The following is a 22735-nucleotide window of genomic DNA, read 5'->3' as shown; positions in this document are numbered from 1 at the left end:
GAAGTCTACTGTACATGACTTTCACTTCCATTATATTAATCAGGGCTATGGAGCCAGAGTTATTTTTGGGAATAGTTGGAGTCATAGTTGGAAAAAAGTTTAAAGGTTTTAAAGAGGATCTATCATGTCCTTGGGGCACATGCGGTTTTATATACCGCAAGAAAACTGACAGTCCACTGAATTCAGAGCACTGTTGGCTTTCCTGTTATGTGCCCCGGGGCTGCAAATATTGGTGTCGTTAGTTTTGGCACCCATCTCTGCCCACTGTCAGAAGGGCATCCCTGATAGTACAGCTGGGCTGTGAGGAATGCCCCCTTGACCGTACGGGGTGTTAAGGAACTCCCCCTCTGATAGTACAGGGCTATGGACGAGTACTTTCAGGGGGGGGGGATGGTCCTCACAGCCCAGTTAGACTGTCAGAAACGCCCTTCTGACAATGGGAAGAGATTGGTGCTAAAACTAATAGCGCTGATATCTCCACCCCCACGGCACATAACAGGAAAGCCAACAGTGCGCTGAATTCAGCGCACTGTTGATTTGCTAGTGGTATATAAAACCATATGTGCAGGAGGATATGAAAGGTCCTCTTTAACATAAAATGATTATTTTAATTATTATACAATTTTTGATATTATATAATTAGATGCGTTTGATATTTATTTAACTTCATAGGAATTCAATCAATAGCTTAATTAGATGTGTTTAACTACATTTGTTTAACCATGGCTGACACTTATGAAAGAGTCAAAGTCGGACATGCAGGACTTTGTGTCTGTGCAAAAAAATGTTTCCCCGCGCACAGGCTGTAGGCAGACTCCAGCGGTTTGCTTTAAAATCCATTCAAATGAATGGGTTTTAAAACTGACCGCCGGGAAGCCATTCCCTATGCAGTTTCTCTGGGGATTAGGATGGAGACCCGGCAGGCGGACACGAGTGCAAGTATGAACACCCCCTCATATAGCTTTATTTATGCGTATGATTAAAGTAAGTTTTATCCCAAAAAGAAAAACAAAACGGCTGGAGCACTGTATAAACAATGCTACCTCTTAGATTACCACTTTACCTTTTAGATTGTAAACTCTTGCCAACCAGGCTCTCAATCCCATTGTGTGAACTGACTTATTAATCAGTAATGCAGGGGTCTCAAACTCGCAGCCCGCGGGCCAACTGCGGCCCTCGGGACAATAGTTTGCGGTCCCCGGCGGACGCTGGGTGTTTAACTATGGCGGCTGCCCGGGAGTCCGACAGCCGCCATGTGTCTACTGTTTTGCCGGTGATCGCCGGTGCCTGGAGCATGCTCCAGGGCCAACATCATGTTGGTATGACAGCCGGGAGCCTTGTAAAGGCTCCCGGCTGGTCTTTAGTGATTTTCTTTTGCAGGCTGCTCTATGTAGCCTGCAAAAGAAATGACGATTTTTTTGCAATGTATTGCAATTCATTAGCATTGTAATGCATTGCAGTAGTGATCAGACCCCCTGGGGTTCAAGACTCCTAGGGGGGTCTAATAAATAAAAAAAAAATAAAAAATTAAAAAAGTATAAAAAATTCAAAATCACCCCCCTTTCCCTAGAATGCATATAAAAGTAGTTACATACTGTGAAACACATACATATTAAGTATCCCTGTGTCCGAAAAAGCCCGCTCTACAAATCTATAAAAATATTTTACCTGTACGGTAAACGCCGTAGTGGGAAAAAAGTCAAAACAGCCAAACCGCCATTTTTTCCCTCTTTTGCCTCTGATAAAAATGTGAATAAAAAATGATCAAAGCAAAAGCAATTTCCCAAAATGGTAGAATGAAAATGTACACCCAGCCCCGCAAAAAAATACACCCTATACATCTCTGTACATGGAAGTATAAAAAAGTTACGGGTGTCAAAATATGACTTTTAGAAGAAAAAAAAATTCGGAAAAACCTGATGCAACCCAGTCTCACCTAGACTTTACCTCTAGCGCTCCCCAGGGTAAATTGAGTTTGAGACCTCTGCTGTAATGTCTCATTTTATCTGTAATGTACTGTGGGATATGATGATGTTATATAAATAAAATGCATTATTAGTATTATTCTCATTAATAGTTCAGAATTCACTGCATGCTTCATATTCCATACAGATATTTTCTTCTGCAAAAAAAACATGGAATACCATATGAAATATATGCGTCATCTTTGTTAAAGAGACATAAACCATATATTTTAATTAGATGTCACTCTTACCTATCACTAGGAAAATGAAAAGGAGTATGTCACTAAGAATCTCAAACCAGCCAAAGTGCATTATAGGGTACATTATGCTGAGTACAGTCATACTTTAAATAGTCCAACAGATGTACCATTTCCTTGAAAAAGCCATTTTTAGAAATCTGCAAATGAGACTCAAGTGTCCTTCCAGGGCTTAAAATCTGAGGCGCTGGCATTCCCCCATTGCACTTGAACATAATGGGGGGAATTTTCTATTCCTTGTTCACTAACAAACTGGACTAGATGGCAATAGCTTTGGAATTTCTTTGGCAAAAATGCACCACTTCCCTCTTTCTGTGCCCTGCACACCAATTTTTATGAAAATGAGCTAAGACCAAGGCAGGGGTTGCGACCCCCTTGGTCCAACAACTTTACTTTTTCTGGAGTAAGTTATATAGGAAACCTACACCAGTTCCTGACTAGCATAGATAACTATTCCGGCACACAGATTTAATTGAATTAGCAAACCCATCAATTGTTTTTTTCTACCCTAAATTGACATGTACAGCATCAAGTACATGTGTCCAGTTCAGAACGAAAAAAACAACTAACCGGTTCCCTTTAAGACACCTCTTAATAATTCAGATGTAGTTAGTACTGGCCAGGGAATGGATTAAGAATGGCGATCAGAACACCAGTCTTATTAAACTCCCTCCATTGTCCCCTAATGTGGGGTTTTTGATATTGTAAGACATGTTTTTCCGCAAAATCATACACATATACTATCCATGTGTTCTTTATCTAGATATCATTTTAATCATAGTTAATTTGTGGTTCTTTCCTGCTCATTTGGTTTGTCACCCTTTGTTATGGACATTTTCCCAGGTTTATTGCCTTTATTTAGGCTTCCTGTTAATGTACATATCCTTTAGAAAATGTGTGATTTTCTTTGTATCTTGGTCCGTTCATGTTAATGCCTTTGTCCAGCTATACAGGCACAGGCAGCTGGAGGAAGTCAGGTGTCTAGATGGACAGCTGACAGTCCCTGGTTTAGATTGGTATAAAGACCTGGAAATTGGCATTTGGCATGCACCTCTGGAAGTCATCCAATGATGAAATATACCACTACATGATATATAACAGGGCTCCCCATCCAATGAGCTATTACATCATTTGTAACCACAGCTAAGTATAAGGATGAGATCACACAGAGTTTTTTGGTCAGGATTTTGAGGCTGAATTCGCCTAAAATCCTGACCAAAAAGACGGCTCCCATTGAAATCAATGGTGTTTTTTCCGGGAGCCATTTGTTCCAGCACCTGTAAAAAAGAACGGACATATTCATTCTTCAGGCCGATTCGCCTCGTGATTTGGCCTGAAAACACTCCCTCCTCCCGACTAGGCCCATTCATTGGGCCTAATCTGGAGCAGATTGCGCAACTGGATGTCAGTGCACTGCATCGGCATCCAGTTGTGGCTCTCCTTTTTTATGGTCCAGAAACTGAGGTGAGCCCCGTGTGCATTCAGCCTTATCTCTTTTCATGTAGTAAACACTTCAAGTTTTATTATATTCTTGTGTGATTATAGTCAGTCTTTGATCATCTTTGAGTTAGCTTGTTAACCCCTTCCTGACATTTAGTATAATAGTACGGCGGATGTCGGGTGTTTAAATACTTTAACCCCTCTGGCACCTCAGTCAAAGGTGACTGAGGCACCATTTTACTGGCGGTGCATGAGAAGCAATCTCTGGGGTTGGCGTCCCTTTACTATGACAGCCAGGAGCCTTGTGAAGGTTCCCAGGCTTGTCTTTAGTATATTTCTATTGCAGGCTGCTATAGGTAGCTAGTAGAGATGAAAGAGTAGTGTTCGATCAAGTAGGTGTTCGATCGAATACTACGGTATTCGAAATACTCGTACTCGATCGAACACTACTAGCTGTTCGAAGTTTAAGGTTCGATGCAGAACCAGCATTGATTGGCAGAATGCTATACATTCTGCTAATGAACGCTGGTTCTTCTCTTACCTTTAGAAGTCTTCTCCGTGCAGCGTCCCCGCGGCGTCTTCCGGCTGGAATTCACTCTGCCTAGGCATCCGGCCTAGGCAGAGCCGACTGCGCATGTGCGGGCATGCCCTCGCATGCGCAGTCGGCTCTGCTCAGGCGTCGGGCCGGGCAGAGCCGACCGCGCATGTGCAGTCGGCTCTGCCTAGGCCCCGATGCCTAGGCAGAGTGAATTCCAGCCGGAAGACGTGCGGGGGCGCTGCACCGGGAGAAGACTTCAAGGGGAATCCAGCCCGACCGTCACTCGTGGACTTGGTAAGTATAATTTTATCGAATTTTGCATACCCCTGAAACGAGCATTTCCCCCCATAGACTATAATGGGGTTCGAAATCCTTTCGAACAGCCGAACAGTGTGCGGCTGTTCGAATCGGATTTCGAACCTCGGACATTTTAGTGTTTGCTCATCTCTAGTAGCTAGCAATAGAAATGTGGGGGTTTTTGCAATGCATTAGCATAGTAATGCATTTCATAAGTGATCAGACCCCTTGGTATTCAAGACCCCTAGGGGGTCTAATAAATGCAAATAATAATAATAATTATATTATTATTATATAATTATATATTAACTAGCTGGTACCCGCGACTTCGTCTGCGGTGATTGTAGAAGTGGGTATATACAGGCGTGGGTAAGGTTTTCGTACTGTGTATAAGGTATGGGATATGAAATGTAACTTTGTATCTTGTTTTTGCTGTAATTCTGAGAATACGTGAGACTTTTGTGTTGAATGTAATTTGTATTTCAGCTGCTATACGGTGTTGGTATAAACTGTACATAGTGACTTTGGGACAGAGGTATTTCAGGTTAATATACTTCGATATACGACATTGTATGATTTGTTATTTTGCGCCAGTACATGTACCGTATTTTTAAAACTATAAGACGCACTTTTTTTCCCCCAAATTTCGGAGGAAAATGAGGGTGCGTCTTATAGTCTGAATGTGGGTTTGCAGCATGGCCGCGCTACTGCCACCGCTGGTTTTCTTCAGCGGCAGGAGTGTGACAATACTGCAGGCCCCGGCAGCTAAGACAGTCCCCGGCATCCGCCGGTCTATTACAGCAGATGCCGGGGACTGTCTTAGCTGCCGGGGCCTGCGGATTGCCGCGCTACTGCCGCTGAAGAAAACCAGCGGTGGCAGTAGCACGGCCATGCTGCAAACCCACTGCTCCTCCGCAGGTCCCGACAGTTAGTTAGCCCCCCCCCCCCCGCCTCATACCTTTAGTGATGCAGGCCGGCTCCTGCACGGCGAGGCCGCAGGAGCCGGCCTGTTCCGATGACAGCCGGGAGCCTAATGAAGGCTCCCAGGCCTGTCATAGATATATATTACTATCGCGGCTGGTCTATGACCCTCCGCGATAGTAATGTATAGAATCTCCCATAGACGGCAATACACTTGTATTGCCGTCTATGGGACTTGCAATCAAATGATTGCAGGTTCAAGCCCCCTATTTTTTTTCCCTATTTTTCTCCTCTAAAACCATGCGTCTTATAGTCCAGTGCGTCTTATAGTCCGAAAAATACGGTAAGTTTTGGGCACAGGATACTCTTGAGCAAGCCGCATAAAGTCTGCCCCTGTGCATGACAGTTTAGTAACTCCATGCGCCTCTTATTAATAGCAATTAACCCCATCATGTCCCTCACATTAACCCCTGTGTAAGAGTTACTGATAGAGATGAGCGAGTACTGTTGGGATCAGCCGATCTGAACAGCACGCTCGCATAGAAATGAATGGACGTAGATGGCACGCGGGGGGTTAAGCGCGCCGGCTACGTCCAAGCGGAAGTACCAGGTGCATCCATTCATTTCTATGGAGCGTGCTGTTCGGATCGGCTGATCCCAACAGTACTCGCTCATCTCTAGTTACTGATATGTGAGAGACTTGGAGGTAATAATTAAGTATCTTCATTATTGAGGTCTTTTATTAGTCCCTCCATATGTCTCACATATTAGTAATCTTTATATGGGGCACACAGGGGTTAATATGAGGGAAATGATGGGGGTTATTCCTATTAATGTGAGGCACATGGAGTTACTAACACTAAACTAATAACCCCAAATGCCTGACATTAATGAGAATAGGAAGTAAAGGAGGGAGCTGTGTGTTTCTTACTTTCAGTTTGCTAGCAGCTTCGGCAGGAGCTATCACTATAGCAGGCAGAGACTTGAGCGATTAAGCTCCACCCCCTGGGTTTCCTGCACCCCTCTCAAAGGGGAGTGTCCTTATGCCTCAGCTCTAGCAGAGACTTCATTTAACTCTTGCAGGTCCTGTGCTGCTGGCGTGCCAGTGAAATATGGCAGGAGAGCCACTCTTGGCACGTGTGCCAGGGGTTGCTGACCTCTGCTGTAGGGGGTAATATGAATTTTGTGGCTTGCTATGGTCTAAAGTGTGTGAGATTGCAGAGATAGTGATGTGAGTTTGGGTTTTGTGGGGGTCCTGGGAAAAACGTATGTGCGCTATTGTGACGAAAAGTAGCCTATTGCGCAGTTGAGTGTAGGGACTATGTTTGTGGAAAATTTCAGCCAAATCGTGGTCCAAAGTGTGTGAGATTGCAGAGATAGTGATGTGAGTTTGGATTTTGTGGGGGTCCTGGGAAAAACGTATGTGCGCTATTGTGACAAAAAGTAGCCTATTGCGCAATCGAGTGTAGTGACTATGTTTGTGGAAAATTTCAGCCAAATCAGTGGAGCGGGTTTTGCGTGATTGACCGCCAAACATCCGAACATCCAAAGTCACAAACCCACAAACTCACAAACATTTCACATTTATAATATTAATAGGATAATATATAAATTATATATATAGATATATATATATATATATATATATATATATATATATATAATTAAAAAATATTAAAAGTAGTTCAAATCACCCCCAGAACACATAGAAAAGTACTTAAATGCTGTGAAACATATACACATTAGGTATCCCAGTGTCTGAAATCGCCCAGTCTACAAATCTATAAAACTATTACTATTAAAACTATTATTTGAATAAAAAGTGATGAAAGCAATAGACATTCCCCAAAATGGTATAACTAAAAAGTACACCCGGCCCTGCATAAAAAAGACGTCCTATGCATCCCTGTACTTGGACGTATAAAAAAGTAATGGGTGTCAGAACATGGCGGCTTTTAGAAAAAAAATTTTTTGCAAAGTTTTGGATTTTTGTTAAGGGGTTAAAGTGTAAATAAAACCATATAAATTTGATGACATGTCCAGATGACATGTCATTTTGGCTGCACAGTGAACGCTGCAAAAATGAAGCCTGTAAGAAAATTGCACAAATTCAACTTTTTCCCAATGGGTCAAAAATTAAAATCTAAAAATTCCTCTAGTGGGAAGGGGTTAAAAGAAAAACTCATTTGAATAGATACTCAGTTTCTTTACGACAAACTCCCTTTAATATAAACACTGCATAAAGCTTGCCAAGGTTAGTGCTTTCTTCAATAAAGAAAATAGGTGTAATTCTTTTTCTGGAGCCAAATGATTTCATCCTGTCCAGCTATGACAGCATTAAAGCATGATGTGACATTCCAGGACATCTGGGACGGATAGTTCAGGATTATTTGCTTACCATTTGGGGTCCAAAACCTGAGTGTCATAGTCAGCTGTCATCAATTCGGCTTTGCTGGCAGTATTACAAAGAAACAAAGAGGAATCTAAATAACTATTTTTGTGCTGGAACAGATGTGTTCTCTGTGATGTAGAATGAGATTTGATAAGGTGGATTATACAGATCATAAACAGACTGATGGATGCAGATTAGCACTTTTTCACTTTTTTATGTGCAGAAGTTGCATCTATCATCATACATTCAGCAAGATTGGCCACAAACCATGAACTCTGCTGTTGGCAGTCATGTTAGAGTTTGTGGTGTATTTAGGGAAGCTGTACCTCTTACAACCTATCGATCACTGCTTTTCCTTTGCCCCAAGCAGAGTATGACTGGGCAGCAGTCACTTTCACTGTAAAACAGAACAGTGAAGACAGAAATACAAGTTCAAAATTGGCCATAGACAAAGCATCTGTCCATATGTCATAATCCATCAAGAACATGAACAGTAGCTTAAAGGGGTTGGCCACTTTCAGAAAAAAATTAAGAGACCAATGTTATTGTTTAGATAATAAATACTTATACAATTTTCCAATATACTTTCTATATCAATTCCTCAAGGTTTTCTAGATCTCTGCTTGCTGTCATCTATTCTGCTTACTTCTAGTGGATAAAAATCAGACCATTTTCTTGTGTTATATAGTCAATGGTCATGTGATGAACACACAGGTGCACAGCTCATTATCAATCAATCAATCAATCAATCAATCAATCAATCCACCCACTGATACAGCTCATTATAGTCACAGCATAGTAATCAGACATCTGCCTGTGCACCTGTGTGTCCATCACATGACCATGGACAGTATATCACATGAGCATGACTGTATATTACATGACCATGGACCATAACTATCTACCTTCCCAGATTCTGTGGAACAGTCGCATTTTGTGGGTCCTGTCCCTTATGGATTCAAATCATCAGTGTCTGGAGAGGATCCAGATGAGTTGAATACAATAGTGAAGCAGGAGCCATTCACAGAGAGCTCTGCTTCACCACTGTTCCCCTCCCTATGCTCCTGCCCCGGGACCTGTAGGAGCGATGTGATTGTGTCACTCAGGAGATATTAAGTTGGGGGAAGATGAAGGAGGCAATTAAACTGGTGGCATATGAAGGGGGACATTAAACTGGTGGCAGATGTAAGGGGGCAATTAAACTGGGGGCAGATGAAGGGGGACTTTAAACTGACGGCAGATGTAGGGGGCAATTAAAATGGGAAACATAGAGGGGGCAACATTAAATCTGTGGCAGATGAAGGGAGGACATTAAGCTGGTAGCAGATGAAGGGAGGACATTAAGCTGGTGGCAGATGAAGAGGGACATTAAACTGGGGCAGATGGAGTGGGACATTAACTGGTGGCAGTTGAAGGGGCAATTACACTAGGGGCAGATGAAGTAGGACATTAAATTGGTGGCAGATGAAGAGGGGCAATAAAGTGGGAACAGATGGAAGGGGGACATAAAACTGGGGACAGATGGATGAGTGGACATTAAACTGAGGGGGGTGGGCAGATGGAGGGTGATATTAAACTGGGAGCAAATGGAGGAGAACATTAAACCATGGAGGTATCTATAGGGGAACATGTCTGCCTTTAGTTGCCCCCAATTTAATGTTCCCTCTAATTGCCTCTAGTTTAAACTGGGGCACAAGGAGAGGGACTTCATACTGTGGTGCAATTGGTGGGAAACATGTAGAGGTGGGTGGAGCTAAATTTCGTGTGGCGCGCATACATTTTCTCCCTCTTTCTGTCCTTTGAAAGTTGGGAGGCATGCCATGGCTGTATATCACATGACAATGGACTAATTTTAATCCACTGGGAGTAAGCAAAATGAATGACAGCAAGCAGAGATCTAGAAAACTGTTAGGAATTAATATAGAATATGGGAAAGTTGTAGAACATTTCATTATGCAAATACGAACATTGAGCTCTATATCAAGAATTAAAGGGGTTGTCCATTGAGTCCACATATTGCTGTCAAATACATGTTATGTTGCCCCCTGGTGTTCTCTTGAGTTCCTCTCAGAACATCCACCTAATGTGTCCAGTGCTAGTGAGAAAATTATGCTTCTAGTGCTTTGATTTTAACTGTCTAAGGGGGCGTTCACACTTGCTCCCTGTGTCAGTCCACCAGGTTTTTATTCTAAGTCCCGGAGAAACTGCATTTGAATGGGTTTTAAAAGCAAACCGCCGGTGACTGTAGGCATCCTCTCTGTGGGACACAAAGTCAGACATGCAGGGGTTTGTGTCCGGCCAAAAAAATGGTTTCCTCACGGAGAGGCTGCAGGCGGACACTGGCGATTTGCATTTAAAACCCATTCAAATGAATGGGTTTTAAAACTGACCCCCAGGAAGCCGTCCTCTATGCAGTTTCTCCAGGGCTCAGGACGGAAACCCAGCGGACTGACACAGGGCGTATAGGGGCGCAAGTGTGAACGCCACCTAACCTGTAAAGTAGCAGAAAACACTCTACTGTACAAGTACAGGAACATCTGGGTGAAGGGATTGGTCTGCTGTGAATGTGTGACCATCTGATACATTTTGAGAAGCTACACATGACATGCCGGTCATAATAAATCTCCTCCGGTAATAAATCTCATCACAGCAATTAAATTACTGTCATGTCAAAATTCTAGGAGTCTGACAATAGAAGAAAAATGTCTGATTTTTTACAGACACAGAGCTACTCTTGTATATTGGATATTTATAGTATTGCAGCTCAGACCCATTTAAAAGAAGTATTCTGGTAATTGCCAGTTCTTCCGTATCCATCCGATATAATAAATAACTTGCTGATCTATGGGGGTCCAATCTCTGCCACAAAATACAACATAGGTCCCATTTCCCTTATGCTTGAAGCAGCAGGTACCCTGTGCTGTTCCCCTGTTGCTCCTCCAGAACAATTATGAATAAAATGGCAACAGACCATTTCACTCATAAAAGGGGCGACTCCCTGCAGAGCTATGCCAACATCCAAGTGTATATAAACAACCAGTTTGCAACTTAGGGTCCATTCACACGGAAGAAAATGGTAAGGAATTTGGTATGGAATTTCAGCGCTGAAAAAAAAAAAGGTTCAATGGGTTCCTTTTTCTGAATGGACCCTTACTCAGAAATTTTAAGGAGGTAAACGGAGAAATGACACAGAGATATACGATAAGATGGTCATGAATTGTTACTACAAGAATCTACTGAAACAGACTATTATGATAGAAGTTTTTAGTTGCTCCCACATGGTGTGACTCAATGACATCAGGGGTTGCAAGAGTTACGCGGGGACAGAGGACAGCTTGAAACGTAGGAAGCTTGTTGGACAGCTTGAGAAAGGAAACCCCCTCTTGGTAGCTTGGGAGAAGACAGTCTGAGTTGGTTTCGGAGGAATGTAGTCCCAGTTGTGTTGGAGTAGCCGTATATCACAAAGTTTCTTATGTTCACCTGTAATATTCATTTATGTGCTTCCAAGGAATAACAATAAAATGACAATGTATTCTGCACTAAGGGTTAGAATCTGGTAGTTGCACAAGAACATAAGACCTTTAGAGCTGTACTTTCACGTTTAGTGCTTTGGCCAGCTGTGTGACGTGAAGATACATTTGACATGTGACATGCTGGAATTCCAGCTATTCTGTGCAATAGGTACATTATACAGTATCCTTAGGGCACAATAAAGCACGGTATACCTTTTCTGAGACACAGGATATATTATCAGACGACTGCATGCACATATAAAGTAAAACATGCCAATTTTCAAAAATAATAAAAAAGACAAAGTTTAGGTCATACAAGAAGACACAACATGCATTGACCCATCTTCAGCCTCGGTTTCTCTGCTGTATAAAAACTAATCTGTGCACTTTGTTCCTGGTGAACTTTGTACAATGGATGCTTACATGTAACAGAAAACATGTCAGTGCTTTTCACAATTGAAAATAATTATATAGTCAGTGAAAAACATTGAAAATGAGTATATTTAGTATTATATCTAGAGTCTGTTCTTCCCAGACACACACTGTATTCTGCCAAAATGATTTGTAAGAAATATGTTTAGCTAACCTTGTGTACGGCACCTTACGCTGGCTATTCTCTGCCTTAAGACGTAGTAGAAAGCTGCAAAACAAATGTCCAAAAAAGGAATTGTAGATCTTTATTTTTTATTTTTTTTTGTTCCTTTTGGGTAGGCTGGACTTGGGTCCTAATCAACATGCTACATTCCGGCAGCCTTAAACACATTCAACTTTCACAGAAAGTCTGCAAGAAGAAAAAAAATCTGGGACAGGTTTAAAATTAAAGTAATAGCACAAAACAAGATGGTTATTGTAATGCACAATGCATGCTGAAAGGTAAAACAGGTTAGTAGCACGGTACTGTACATGGCATAGCACTGCTGCTACATGTCATTTTATTCAATACTTGGAGGTAGAAATCGCAATGTCTGGTTACTGAAGTGACATGCTCACAGATGACAAGTACATTGTCGGAGATCACTGGTTTGACAACTATTCATTATATACCACATTGGGTCAAGCTAGACCGATACAGGTGGTGCCCTGCTTAAAACTGCCTATTAGCTTATGTGAGGTCCTATGCTAGGTAAGAGTTGTACTATAATCATTGGGTACACCGCCTACTGAATTCAATGGCTTCTTCACAATGACTACTGGTTGCACAATGCTTCCCCTTGGCTGCTAGCCACAGTCATTATTCCCTTGCTGCCAGCTTGCAGGAGATGGACTGCTGTTGCTTTTCGCAATGTAATGGAATACATACAAGTAGGTGTAAAGAGTTCACTGAAAGCTATCCTGTAACTAGAAACTCCTGAGCCCCATTGCAAAATTGGTAATGACGCCCCATTCCTACATTTTTCCATTTAGAATAGTGATATATTTCATGTGGAAGGGGAACCTTTGGAACCCCAGGGTTCAAGATCAGTATATATATTTATTTATGTTTATCATGAATACATTCAGTCAAGTCTTAGATGCCCCAAGTGGGCAAATTGCATAATTTGTTACCTAGTAAAAAATATAGAAAATTATATACACCATTCTAGGTCAATGAAACAATATGAGGAAAGCCCTTCGTTGCCATTTTATTTACAGCAAGAGACAGTGACTATGAGCCTACCTTGCAATACTAGTACTGTGTTTCACTGCCGCTCAGTTCTCTGCCAGACTAATAATATTAAAAACATGTAATGACATCTCATAAAAACAATCTGTTATTAAAATACAAATGTAACACCTACAGTAGAGGCTGTTCAAGTCTCTGCCATAAAGGAGACACTGGTAGAAAGCATCTCAAATAAATGCAAAACACAGATACATTGAACAATTCACATTAAAAATGTCACACACATCCCCCCCAAAGTCAAGGTTAACATAGATTCAACTATCATACATGGGAACTCTTAGGCCTCATGCACATGACCGTGTGTGTGGGCTGAAGAGGTAAGGGGGTTTAGATTTTTTAGAAGAATGTACCTGAATGACACTATGATAATATCCGAACGTCATCCAAGTACCTTCCATCCCCAATCCATTCTGTTCTATGTCACAGTGCAAGGAAGGACCTGCTGTATAATTATAGAAAGGAATGGAGCATCACAACCCCCTTGGTATCCTCTTGGCCTGCACACTGAGTTGTATGCCTGAGACCTAAGTATAAGGTGTCTTATAATGAAGCAGAATTACAAAGTAATTTGATGGTGAAAAGTCCACCAGAACCATATTCCAATTTTCTTAACAGGTGCATGTTTCCTAGTAAATCTGATAATATTTCTTTGTGTTCTCTGTAATGTTCCCATGTATGCCAGCTCCATTAGTGACAACAGAAACAGCAATAGCAATAAACATCAGCATTCAGACAGTATATAACAGTGATCACTGCAGACTATTACACAAGCTAATACTAGAAGCATCTCCAAACTTTTTTTTGTATTATCTCATACTAGGTGTATATAGCATAGGAGACATACAGCCATTGCTGTCATGGAGGTTTCAATACAGCTGCCCAACTCTAAATGACACCTAAATAAAAACAGTTAAGGTCCCCATAACATTTTACCATATTTTACAAAACCACTGATTTTGGTGGAGTCATCCAACTCTTATATATACTGTACATCTATCTATCTCTATCTATCTATCTATCTATCTATCTATCTATCTATCTATCTATCTATATATACACTGTGTGTCTACATATAATTATGGGTCCTGACTCTCCCCCGACAGATGACACTGGGGAAAAAAAGATCAGGCATGTGGAGCTTGAATGCCCAATTCTTTTGTTCTCAGGGGAGACAAGTTGCTGACAAAGGTGTCTGAGGGTGACCCATTCAGGTGTCTGGGAGTGACTTCAACTCCCCATTCAGAACACATACCTGCTTGGCCAAGCCGAGTGCGCAAGTGTATATAGTGCTTGTTAGGAATAGTGGTCATCCAAACAATCATTTAAGGTGTGTCCAATCATACGGTTGTGTTCAGATTGGTGTACTAAAAATCTATTCTTCCATTCTGTCTTTATTATAATAGATCTCAGCACAAGAAAGGATTCAGATTGAATACTGGTCTAGTTACAACCCTGTAAAAATCTTGGCCCTGATCTTGGAGCCACTACTGTTTGGATAAAATAGTACACTGGGTTTTTCACACATTGTGTAATATTTGATACTTTTGTGCTAAAAAGGTAAAAGTATTGTAGCTATGATACCCTTATTGGCTAACCAGAAAAATTACATTTACAAGCATTCAAAGCACAGAGGCTCCTTCTTCAGGCTTTCACAAAATAACATGCCCCAAAGAAGAAGACTCTTTGCTCTGAAAGCTTGCAAATATAATTGTTCTGCTTAGCTAAAAAAAGGTCTCATACCCACAATTATTTTGCTTTTTTTTTTTTACACTAAAGTATCAAATATTGTATGATTTTTTTCTTGCCAGCACGATACTACACTATTTTTTCTATGAATTGTGTCAACATAGTGGCATCGACTGTCAGATGTACAATGACATCCTCTCCATCTATAGTTCTTAGGACCAGAACTGACCACATTTTAACAGAGCTCATAAACTCTTATAAGGCTAAGTCCCCACATTGCGGAAATGCAGCTTTTTTTGTTGCAGATTTTGTTGTGTTTTTTTGAGCCAAAGCCAGGACTAGATTGAGCAGAAGTTAGAAGAATAAGAACTTCCTATATATTTCTGATTCCATTTGTAGCCACTCCTGACTTTGGCACAAAAAACTGCAACAAAATCTGTAACAAAAACAGCTGCTTTTCCGCAACATGGGGCTTCAGCCTAAAGATACAAAAATAAATGCAAATAATGTAATGTGTTTATTGTACATGCTAATAAGTATAGTATCAGAAATTCTGCCATGTGCATAACCTGTTCCAAGAGACAAGTGAACAACTCACATTTTCCATCCTGGGTAACAGTCTATTTTGCAGGATGAAACAAACTTTGGCTGCTCCACATTGACCAGAGAATGTGCTGTATACGTCATGGTTTTTCCTTCAGAAGACCCTCTTTGGCAACTCTCCAACTCCTCAGATGCCCAAATCTATGAACATTGGGCAGAGCATCCAAACAACAGACATGGCTCTTTCTCATTCCGAAGACATCAGTAGCAACTTGCCAGCAGGCAGTCATTTTATTATAACAGAGGAGCAGCAAGTACAAGTACAGTACCCTTGCTTGCTTCCACTGTATTCCCAGAGCAAGCAGTGCTATGCCATTGAATTTAGTAAAGTACCATTGATAGTAAAAGCGTGAAAAAGCCTGTGAATGAATAGGTGCAGGTATGTAATATGCATTTCAATACAGCAGCACAAGCATTATAACATTACATGGAGAAGAGGTTGTGAGAAGCTAGCGGCCGCATGCAGCAATCTAGGCCTCACCTAAAAGGCCCAAATACCTTCTGTGCTTTGGGGTCACTATAGCCTATACTGTGTGACAAGGGACTGTGCTTTCTGCAGGCTTACACAAGCGGTGTTCTTGAGTAATACACAGCGACATAGTCATCGTGCCCATACCAACACAATAGTGCTTCATCATTCTTTCCATGCATGTGTATCCAGAAAAACAATACGCAAAACTAGATACCTGAACTATAATCCTGTACATAATGAATATAATTCTGAGTTATTATGGTTCATAACTTACCATGAGAATTAGACAGGGGCTAAAAACACCTTGGTGTATATGAATGTTATCATCTGACTGTTCCAGAACAATGACTGCTGTTTCTGGATAGGCATCAAGAACATTCACCAGTCAAATTCAGCTTTTGTTAGTTACATACCCTGTTTCCCCAAAAATAAGTCATCCCCCGAAAGTAAGACATAGCAGAGGTTTTGTTGAATTGCCTAATATAAGGCACCCCCCGAAAGTAAGACATCCCCCAATAATAATAATCTTTCTGCACAAAGACTGTATTTAGAAAAACATTGCTGACGCCGCTGCGATACGTTGTATCCACTGTTCCTGCTGCTGTAGGATGAGCTGGGAGATGCCGCTGTGCAGACACTAAGCGCTGTATGTGGCGGGGGTCCACTCTCCCAGCTCATCCCACAGCAGCAGGAACAGTGGATACAACGTATGGTATCACAGCAGCGGCAGCAGCCAGCTTTCTTGTGCACACGGAGCACCGCACGCAGCATTCAGCCAGCTGCAATGTTTTTCTTCATACAGTCTTTGCACAGCAAGCACATCTCAGCGTAGCGCAGTGGTGACAGCAGCACACTAAAATAAAATAAGACATCCCCTGAAAATAAGACGTAGCCTATCTTTAGGACCAACATTTTATATAAGACACTGTCTTATTTTCGGGGAAACACAGTATGTTTTAGACACCATTGAAGATGTATGGTAAAATGATAGTGGTTTATCCACTGCTTATTTATAAAGACTAGGTAGTTCTGTCTAGTAGGTAACCTCCAATGGGTACTGTACTAAATGTACGTGTTCTTTTTTTGTCTGACTTTATGTAGTCTTTTTCTTCAGGACTCATATAGACTGAATGTGAAAAATCAACTGTGGCATGCTGCATTACAAAGCTACTTTCAACTAGAAGCCTTGATAGAATACCATATGGTGAAACAGAGCGTCTATAAGTCTGTACCACAGACTAATGCAATGTAAGGGCTAGTTCACACGTGAACTGCCCGCGCGGGTTTTGACACAGAGAGAGACGCGGCGAGCCGCGTCTCTCTCTTGTCAAAACCCGCCCGCCGCGACCATCGCTGTCGCGGCTTAACCCTCTGCTGTCGGCTCAAATGAATGAGCCGACATAGGAGGGAGCTGCCGGGGGCGGAAGCCGCGCGGCTGAGCCTGCGCGGCTTCCGCCTGAAGAAAGGACATGTCCTTTCTTTTCTCCGCTAGCAGCAGCTCGCCGCTAGCGGAGAACAGAAGCCCGGCGGTCTCCATAGACCACCATTATAAGGGGAGGTTTTGGACGCGAAATCCGCTGTCAAAAACCTCCCCTTATACTCACGTGTGAACTAGCCCTAAGGCTCCATTTTACTGTGTTTTTCATGGCTAGCACACGGACACACACCTATGTATTATCACGGATCCATGTATGGATTAGGACAGGTCCCATACCTGTCCATTTTGTAGCCCAGGGTCACTGAAGGAAGTTAATTGGGGGCACACGGATACCTTCCATATACTGTCCATGCTATTTACTATGGACCCACCACATGTAGCCTAAACATAATCATAAGCCCTAGAATAATGGTCAGAACAACAATTTTCAATAACCCGGGGACAGTCAGAAAATGAGAGGAGAAACAAATTCAGCTAGCCAGGATTATAATAAGCAGATGGCATAAAAGAAAACACCAGTCTCCTTGGCAAATGTATGCTAAAGACAGTGAGGACAGGAAGGAAGGAACAGCCTGGAACTACTCAGCAAGGGACAGTCGCGATCATCAGCCTGTGCTCTGCATTAGTATTAGTGAGTAACAGTGTATATAAGTGTAAGTAATATGTGTATGTATATCTGTATTCTATAACATTACTGTATTTCTATGTGGTTTAGTGGTAACCTGTAAGAATGCGGTATAGCAGCACAATGTATATTAAGACAGGGAAAATAAATAAGAATTTGTGTTTTAGATTACATTTTATAGAAGTTTGGGTGCACACTGAATTATTGTTCTTGGTGAAGAAACAGCCAGCTGAAGCTTTGAGACTGACCGCAAAGAAAGAAAAAAGAATATATAGAAGCCTTTGAAGTAGAGCTCAAGGAGACTCACATGATGGAAGTACAGCACACAGTAACACTCTGATAAGATGTACAGAGCACACTTGACTGTATATTGGAAACCTTCCAGTAAATGCACATGTACTTTCTCAGCCACACAGAGTGGTGTGAATACACAAAAAGATACTGTGGTTTTGTTTAATCTAGGGCCAATGATCAATGTGGAAGTGATATCACTGGGAGTGCTAACTGATATATAATGTGTGCTGTATACATTGATGGAGAAATGCCCGTTTTCTATGTGAAGCGGTATTTGGCAAAGTAATATCCGCAGAGTTTGGCAGAAGAATGGATTTCCATTTATCTCTTCTTCATGAGTATAAAGAGTGCAGATATGTGCCAGCTATACACAGCCAGGAGAGGACTACAGCACAGCTCTCCTCCGCCTTATCCTTGCTGTGCCATGGATTGTGTCAGCTGGATCCATGTAGGAAAAGTTATTTTTGGCCAATATTGTTGAAATCTATGTTTCAGATCTTCAATTTGGCATCAGGTATAGAAATATTTACATGAAACTATACTGGTGTTTGATGGCAATTCTAGCCATGACCTATACTTATTAATTTACTATAATAGAGGAGCATTAAAGTCCTAAAAGAACTGAAAAGAAAGTAAAAAAAGAAAGAGTATATCCTGACAGGACTCCCTAGAAAGAATGTGAGTCCAGGGACACCCCACTAACAACTAAAGCTGTACACAGACTGATACAGGGAGAGGTGTAAACCACTGTGTATGGATGGGGATCTTTTAGGATCTACTCAGAAATCCTGCTCCAATCAAATAAACCTATAAATCACTGAGCTCTGCTTATTTACCTATCAGCAGCTTCTTTACTTATATTATACCCTGCTCTCAGATAGGCAAATCAGCTGACAGGTTCATTTCAATAGTACTATGCAATTCCCTAGTTTTAGAATTGGAAAATACACTTCTTATTTGTAATAATGCTTTAAAGGGGTTGGCCACTTTCAGACCAATATTGGCAAACAAGTGTAGAATAAAAAGCTATACAATTTTCCACTATACTTTCTGTATCAATTCCTCACAGTTTTCTAGATCTCTGCTTGCTGTCATTCATTCTGTTACTTCTAGTGGATAAAAGTCTGACCATGGTCATGTGATTTACGCTCCATGGTCATGTGATGAGCACACAGGTGCACAGCTGATTACCAGGCAGATGTCTGATTATTGTGCTGTGACTATAACGAGTGGCACCTGTGTACTCATCACATGACCATGGACCGTAAATCACATGACCATGGTCAGAGTTTATATCCTCTAGAAGTAACAGAATGAATGACAGCAAGCCGAGATCTAGAAAACTGTGAGGAATAGATATAGAAAGTATATTGGGAAATTGTACAACCTTTTATTATACAAACCATAACATTTGTCTCTCAGTATTGGTCTGAAAGTGGCCAACCCCTTTAAGACACTGTGTGAGACGTTTCCTGGACAATAAATAGGGTGTACTATAGTAAATGACTGCTCTTTAGTACGAGTTCCTACATTGGTAAAATAGTTTGATAACAATTCTAGCATTCGTGTATTTTTTTACCTTGATATCACAACTTGATGCTTAGGTTAGGTCAATATCAAAGTAACAGGTCATACATGTTACTTTGTATAGAACTCTCCTGCAAAAGTCATGTCCCATGCTGGGCAAGATTTCACACCACCAATTAAAAGAGAGTTGATCTCATCCTAAAATGAAGTGGACATAAATAGGTCGACATTGTCATCTCTACAGGGACTTTATCAAAGAAGGGGAGTCCTCAAATGACTGGAATGGGACAGTGGGTCATATTACCCCATGTGTAATAAAAGTCATGTACAGCTCTGCAACAGTATGTCATACACTCTCTACGCTGCCAGGTAATAAAACACACAGTGTCTTTCTCATTCCCTCAGTATTTCTTCCCCCCTCCCTTTTATGACTAATAGACAGATATAGTAATAAGACTGCATGAAATATCGTCTTCATTCCAGAAGTACATTTTATCTAGAAAAAGACCTCAATGTACTTGTCTATACAAGCAATGCAAGGATCTGAACTGCCCCCACGGCCAAGTACTTTGCAATATGACCAAGGCAAATACCATTTTGTTTAAAGGGATTCTACCACTAAAACACTTTTTTTTCTAGTTACCACGTCGGAATAGCCTTTAAAAAGGCTATTCGTCTCTTACCTGTGGAAGTGCTCTCCGCCGCGCCGTTCGTTCAAAATACCGGTTTGTACCGGTATGCTAATGAGTTCTCTCGCAGCAATGGGGGCGTCCCCATTGCAGCTCGAAAACTCACCGCAGCGCCGCCTCTCTGGTCTTCGGTGTCCTCCCTTTGCTTCTTCAGCGTACTGTCGGACGCCTGCGCAGTACGCTCTGTTCGACGAAGATTGCCGAACGTACTGCGCATGCGCGAAATTGCGATCCCAGCCATAGTGCGGGAATCGAACTTTCGCGCATGCGCAGTACGTTCGGCAATCTTCGCCGAACAGAGAGCATACTGCGCAGGCGTCCGACAGACGCTGAAGAGGCAAGGGGAGGACACCGAAGACCGGAGAGGCGGCGCTGCGGTGAGTTTTCGAGCTGCAATGGGGACGCCCCCATCGCTGCGAGAGAACTCATTTGCATACCGGTACAAACCGGTATTTTGAACGAACGGCGCGGCGGAGAGCACTTCTACAGGTAAGAGACGAATAGCCTTTTTAAAGGCTATTCCGACGTGGTAACTAGAAAAAAAAGTGTTTTAGTGGTAGAATCCCTTTAACTATTGTTCCAAATTAAAGTATGTGGTTCTTACTGTGCCATAACACACAGACATGCAGCAGTTAGTTCGGTGGATGTGAGAAAACATGGGGTGCTCTCTATTTGACTTCTACCACAATGCCTCAAGACATGAAGGCAACTAATATACAGCACAAGTGTTATCAAAAAAACTTATAATGAGTCATTTGACAGTGTTTTAAAACTATATTTGATAATAAGAAAAGCCTTGCAATAAAACTAAAAAAAAAACAAAACAACCATCTCCGCTTGAACTCACATTACACTGTTAAATTGAACCTGTCATTTAGTGAGTCTTATCTGTGTGCAGCCTGTTATGGAGCAGGAGGAGCAGAAGATTGATGTATAGTTTTGTAAGAAAAGTTTCAGGATCTCTGCTCCTTTCATGCTAATGGCTCCAGCAGGATTGAATTTCTGAGCTCGGCATGAGCAGAGCTTTCAATGAATACATGACAAGTTATGCTGAATCTTCACCTATATATCAATATGGTCAGCTCCTTCTGCTCTACAAGAAGCTGCTAGCAGACAGAACTACATGTACAACCTGACAAGCGGTTATCATTTATCTGTATTACTCACAAGTCATGCCAAGGTATTTCTAGGTACTTACGGTATTTCTTTGTCAAAAGTTCTGAACCATAGCCCTGTATGTGCAATCTGCTACAAATAAACATTAAGAGATCTTGTAAGGGCTCGTTCACACGGGGCAAGAGGGGGCGGATTCTGACGCTGAATCCACCTCAGATTCCGCTCCCTCACAATAGAGGTCTATGTAGACCGCTAGCTTCCTTTTTTTCCGTGAACGGTATGTTCCGGCTCACGGAAAAAAGAAATGAGCTGCCCATTCTTCAGGCCGATTTCGCGGCTGAGTCAGCCCCGGCGTCCGGCTTACGGCAGCCTCCGGACTAGGCCCATTCATTTGGAGCGGGAAGCCGCGACTGTCAGACGCCGCGACAGTCGTGGCAGGCACATATTGATCCTATTCTGACGCGGCTTCCCGCATCAGAATCAGGACCAAAATATGCAGTACCATGCCCCGTGTGAACGAGGCTTAACTCTAATAATCCATGTGACATATCAAAATAGTCTTGGCTAAAAGGGCCCAGAAATAAGGACTTAAACCTTGGGTAGTCCTGTAGCTGGTATTGGAGCTCCTTCGCATGACACCAGATACTTTCTAGGGACCATGCATAAAGTGTAAGGGCACCCAGTATGGAACTAGTAGGTCCTAGGTTATAAATCTTCTTGGCGCTTTCTGCACCAATGTGGCACAGTCCTGAAAAAAGTATTTTATATAGTGCTATTTGTCGTCACAGAAGACTAGGCAGAAGCATACTCCATATACCCTTTGGAAACAGGAGAAGTAAAATACCACTTACTCTAAGACACCTGCTGACTTATATAAATGGTTATCTAATCAGTATCAGAATAATATTTGTTACTTGACAGAAATCAATATAAAAGGAGAGCAATAACTTGTTTCCAGATTAAATATAGAGTCAAACTTGTGTCAATGTTTTTATTATGCCAGCATGTATCTTAGAAGTAGTGGTCTTTCAGAATGAGCCCACACACAAGAACCTTAAGTCCAGCCTTTCTAGTGCTTTGTCCCTTGCACAAAACCTTCACTATGAAGCAATATCTGCAATGGGAAAGTCTGCTATATATGATGGCTAGATTCATAAAGCATTTCTGAAAACTTAACTATGGGTGAATTAGAGTCAACATTCTAAGACTGCACGTGCAGAAGCCCCCATTATTAAGCCCTGCTATGATGTATGGAAGCTATGATTAGATCTGTAGAAGCCCCTGCTAAATTGCAAAAGCTC

General features: G+C 41.8%; 1 protein-coding gene across 5 annotated transcripts in view; it reads right to left on the bottom strand.

Annotated features, from left to right (window-relative positions):
* The window catches only part of NPNT (nephronectin), an 81580-nt gene that overhangs the window by 36389 nt on the left and 22456 nt on the right, over positions 1–22735 (bottom strand). For 3 of the 5 annotated variants that reach the window (XM_075286164.1, XM_075286178.1, XM_075286185.1), the window contains exon 3: positions 11908–11961. The exons of 1 other annotated variant lie outside the window; for it this stretch is intronic. In XM_075286164.1, the coding sequence (XP_075142265.1) occupies positions 11908–11961 (54 nt within the window). Of the gene's footprint in view, positions 1–11907; positions 11962–20312; positions 20459–22735 lie in introns of those variants that run through there. One more of the 5 variants, XM_075286192.1, reaches the window with a different exon arrangement.

This window comes from Leptodactylus fuscus, chromosome 1 (assembly GCF_031893055.1).
Source record: "Leptodactylus fuscus isolate aLepFus1 chromosome 1, aLepFus1.hap2, whole genome shotgun sequence".
Lineage (NCBI taxonomy): Eukaryota > Metazoa > Chordata > Amphibia > Anura > Leptodactylidae > Leptodactylus > Leptodactylus fuscus.
The sequence above is the reverse complement of the archived record's forward strand: the minus strand, read 5'-3'. Positions and strand labels throughout refer to the sequence as shown.